The 4131-nt window shown below is 46.0% G+C and overlaps 1 protein-coding gene across 1 annotated transcript; it reads left to right on the plus strand.

Moving 5' to 3' along the window:
* Nucleotides 1-1308: 1308 nt before the first annotated feature.
* LOC133168457 (ribonuclease kappa-B-like) lies at nucleotides 1309-2610 on the plus strand. Its single transcript, XM_061300043.1, has 3 exons — nucleotides 1309-1542; nucleotides 2061-2143; nucleotides 2271-2610. Exons 1-3 carry the CDS (start codon nucleotides 1465-1467, stop codon nucleotides 2413-2415), a joined length of 306 nt encoding a protein of 101 aa, XP_061156027.1. The 5' UTR covers nucleotides 1309-1464; the 3' UTR covers nucleotides 2416-2610.
* The last annotated feature ends 1521 nt before the right edge of the window (nucleotides 2611-4131 follow it).

Below are 4131 nucleotides of genomic sequence, written 5' to 3' on the forward strand. Positions count from 1 at the left end.
TTCGAATGTCTCCGCAATAAACGTCAAAAAAATCTTTCACATATTGACGTCACGGATAGACGTCTAATAGACTTCTAATAGATGTTTATCCCGTAGATCACCAAATGATTCCCGAGCGCGGCACCGCTGCTGCTCGCTGCTCCCCTCTTCCCCAGGTGATGATGGATCAAAATCACACAGAGATGGGTTAAATGCAGAGGTCAAATTTCACCACACCCAGATGTGTGTGTGACGATCATTGGGACTTTAACTTTTTTTTTTACAGGCAAGAAGTCATTTATTAGATTGGCTTCAGCTGGTGCACTGGTGTCAGTGTGAGGGTACGTTCAAGATCAGTTGCAGAAAACTTGCAACAGTTTCTCAGAGGCTTTTGCGTCTCTTTAATTGCGATTAACACCCTTAGCCAATGCGTGGTCTTTTTCCCGCGCATGAACCACCCGAGACTTAGCGAGACCTTCGCAACAGCGAATTGTGTACCGTACGTAGGCGCAAAACACAGAATTGGCAACATTACATGACGTCATGACTGCATTTTACCGCGGCACCATTGAGAGCGTCCTCTCCAGCTGTATTGCTGTTTGGGGTGGCGGCTGCACTGACTACAACTTGAAGGCCCTGCAGCGCATAGTGAACACTGCTGGTAAGATTGCTGGTGCTTCGCTCCCCTCCTTGAAGGACATTTACACCTCCCATCTCACCCGCAAGGCGACCACGATTGTGAGTGATGCGAGTCACCCCGCTCACTCTTTGTTCGAGCTTCTGCCCTCTGGGAAGAGGTACAGAAGCCTGCGCTCCCGCACCTCCAGACTCTCAAACAGCTTCATACTCCAGGCTGTTAGGATCCTGAACTCGCTCCCCCGTTCTGCGTAGCGTCCTGTACTTTTACTGTCTGAACTGTCTGAATGCACACTGGCTCTTATTATTTATTATTTGTTATTACTCTTATTTATTGTTTGTGCCTTTTTGTTTATGATGTTTTTTACTTTTGCGCTATGCTTGCTGGCTCCGTTATTTATTGTGTTATCTGTTTATTTATTATTTATTTATCACTCTTACTATTGATTGTTTGAATTTTTGCCTTCTTGTTTTTATATTGTGTCGCGTACATGTATGTCTATCGTGTTATGTGTCTCGTCACCGTGGGATAGAGAAAAACGTAATTTCGGTCTCTTTGTGTGTTGTGACATGTGGAGAGATTGACAATAAAGCTGACTTTGACTTTGACACCTTCAAAACAAATTAACACTAACGGTTATTTTCAGGGCGAGCCACAATTGCTTCCAGTGGGCGGCGGTAATGCGCCACCGACAGAAAAAGAAGAAGCAGTTGCTGGCCGCAGATCAGCTTTAACACGAAGCCTGCGTCGACTCGGACTGGCCGACGTCCTACCTTCCTTGGCCGCGTCTGTTCTTGTCGAAAGGCGACAAAATAGTCGTCGTGTCGTGCGAGTGTTGAGCGCGAAGGATGCAGTCGCTGCTCTTCTGCGGCCCGAAGATGGCCGCATGCGGCATCGTTATTAGCATCTGGGGCGTCATCATGTTGGTGAGAAAACAAAGCTACACGCAACTTCATCCTCCTCTCGCGGTTCCTTTTTGTTTTGTCGCAGGCGCTTCTTCATTAGTGCCATTCGTTCGACTCCAGAATGGAGACGAAGCGTTGGGCTTGTTCTGTGATCACGTGTTCTCTTTCCTCGTCTTCACGTGATTTTTGCGAAAGGGAAGTGGCAGAAAGACTGCGCAAGTTTGAGAAAGGCTTCGGCATCAATTCATACATTTCGTGATGGGGTATGATTGTGACAGCATCCAAGTCGTGCTTTTTCTTGTTCATGTTTTGTTCAGAATGACATTGTGAATGGGGCATTTTTTTTGACAATTTTGTCAATTGAGTAATTTCTCCAAATAGCTTGTGGGTTTTGCAAAGTGGAATCTGCTTTCAAATTCCTTGGACGGATAAACGTCAAATGGAACATTTAGTTGGATTTGTGATGTGAGGAAAAGACAAATTTCTGGAGGTCAAGCCAGTATTGGGTCATTTTTCGGCTGTGCGGTTTGTTGTTTCAGGCCATGCTGGGAATCTTTTTCAGCGCCAAGTCGGCCGTGCTCATCGAGGACGTCCCGTTTACCGAAGAGGACATCCGCAACGAGTCAGTGCTGCCTGCCCCTCCGCCTCCATTTTGATAAAGAAGTCTGCAATTTAGATGGACACAATGTGTAGGAAGACCGTTAGGCCTGGCAATAGGAAGTGACATCACTGCCTCTGTCTCTCCGCAGTAAACAGCCTCCTCGGAACATTTACGGTCTGTACAGCCAAGTAGGCATCAACTGCTTTATCGCCGCCGGTGTCTACGTGGCGGTGGGCGCCGTGTCTCTGTGCCAGATTCGACTCAACAAGCGGCAGGAGTACATGGTGACCTAAGAAGTCGAAGTAGGGCAGGGGGCGAGGCCGGCACCTGACGCTGCTCGTCGGCTGGACGAAGATGAAGCAAGCTGTGTAATTTATTTCTGTTCTTGTCGTCTCTGCTCTGTTGTCACTTTGTCAGTGAGTGTTCCTCTCGAGTAGAAACCTCTGATAGGAAGTGTGGATGTCAAAATAAAAGTCGCATGGATGGAATTTTGTGTGGAAATCATCTTTTGGTGTACAACAGCCATGTCGAAAGTCCGGCCCGTGGGCCAAATCCGGCCCCCGATCAGATTTCATACAGCCCGCAGCTTCGGTCTTATATTGTATTACAGTTTTTTTCCATGTATAATGCGCAAAATTTAACTACCGTTTTTTTTCCATGTATGATGCGCCCCCATGTATAATACGCACCCTAAAAATGGCATGTCAATGCTGGAAAAAAGCCTGTACCCATGTATAATACGCACCCGAATTTTTTTTCTTTAGTCCCAATGATCGTCACACACGTATCTGAGTGTGGTAAAATTTGTCCTCTGCATTTGACCCATCCCCGTGTGATTTTGATCTATCCCCTGGGGGAGAGGGGAGCAGTGAGCAGCAGCGGCGCCGCGCTCTGGAATCATTTGGTGATCTAACCTCCCAATTCCAACCCTTAATGCTGAGTGCCAAGCAAGAAGGCAATGGGTCCCATTTTTATAGTCTTTGGTATGGTCTTAACTAGGCTGGATGTATTTTTTTTGTTGGCGTTGATTTCTCCGACTGCCCGTAAAGGTTAAAATGAAGAGAGGAAAGTGACGTGCGTACATGTGAAAAAGGCGGCTCTGTATGGGAGAGAAGTTGAAGAGGAATAAAAACACCCTTGGAAACCAAAACTTGCCCCTCGTCGTGACTCGGAGCCGCAACAAATGTTTCAGATTTGTGTAGGGTACATTGTGACAGCAAACGATCAGGTGATCGAGCAAGCGTCTGATACGAGAGCATTGCGTTCCTATGGAGCGTGTTTGAAGTGAACAGCAGAGACAAAAGGAACAAGTCAAAGTGTTGTGAAATAAAATATTACCTGTAATACGCATTTTGTTATTTGCTGATTGTATTAAACTATCACATTCATTGTCAGTCAAGAAGAGAAAAGGACTATTCGCATCGGATCCATAGTACGCATGCGCAGTGATACTGCCTCCGTATGACGTCCAGTCCACGATGGAGAAATATTACCTGTAATACGCATTTTGTTATTTAAACTATCACATTCATTGTCAGTCAAGAAGAGGACTATTCCCATCGAATCTATAGTGCGCATGCGCAGTGATACTGCCTCCGTATGACGTCCAGTCCGCGATGGAGATTAAAAACCAAACAATATTTGACAATAACACAGTGTCAGGTTTATTTCAATGACTGAATAACTATTAAGAGAAGAGCAACAGCAAACAAACCACAAGTGAGACAGAATATTAAGTCTTTTCTCGCGAGGAGAACGATAGAGAGAGGAAACTCGGTTACAATCTCCATCAATTCTGAGTTCTCCCTCCACGTGCTCCTCTATTTAATGTTTTGGTTGCCCTGGTTACAGAGGCGTTGCTACACTAAAGGGAGGGAAGATTGTGTCTGTAGCAACGCTGATTAGCAAAAGAATGTAGTGTGGTGTGAATTAGCATTTCATTGTCGGCCCGTGACCCCCGCAGAGTTTGTCCATCTGTTCTTCTCCAGTTGTTGGCCGAGTCGTCCGCG

Source organism: Syngnathus typhle, linkage group LG15, assembly GCF_033458585.1.
Source record: "Syngnathus typhle isolate RoL2023-S1 ecotype Sweden linkage group LG15, RoL_Styp_1.0, whole genome shotgun sequence".
In the NCBI taxonomy this organism is placed as follows: domain Eukaryota; kingdom Metazoa; phylum Chordata; class Actinopteri; order Syngnathiformes; family Syngnathidae; genus Syngnathus; species Syngnathus typhle.

Bases quoted from the DNA above. Each gene is read 5' to 3' on its own strand.
- LOC133168457 (XM_061300043.1), top strand. From the start codon at position 1,465: ATGCAGTCGCTGCTCTTCTGCGGCCCGAAGATGGCCGCATGCGGCATC. The intron at 1,543-2,060 runs GTGAGAAAACAA...TTGTTGTTTCAG, and splicing joins TCTGGGGCGTCATCATGTTG to GCCATGCTGGGAATCTTTTT. The intron at 2,144-2,270 runs GTCAGTGCTGCC...GTCTCTCCGCAG, and splicing joins GAAGAGGACATCCGCAACGA to TAAACAGCCTCCTCGGAACA.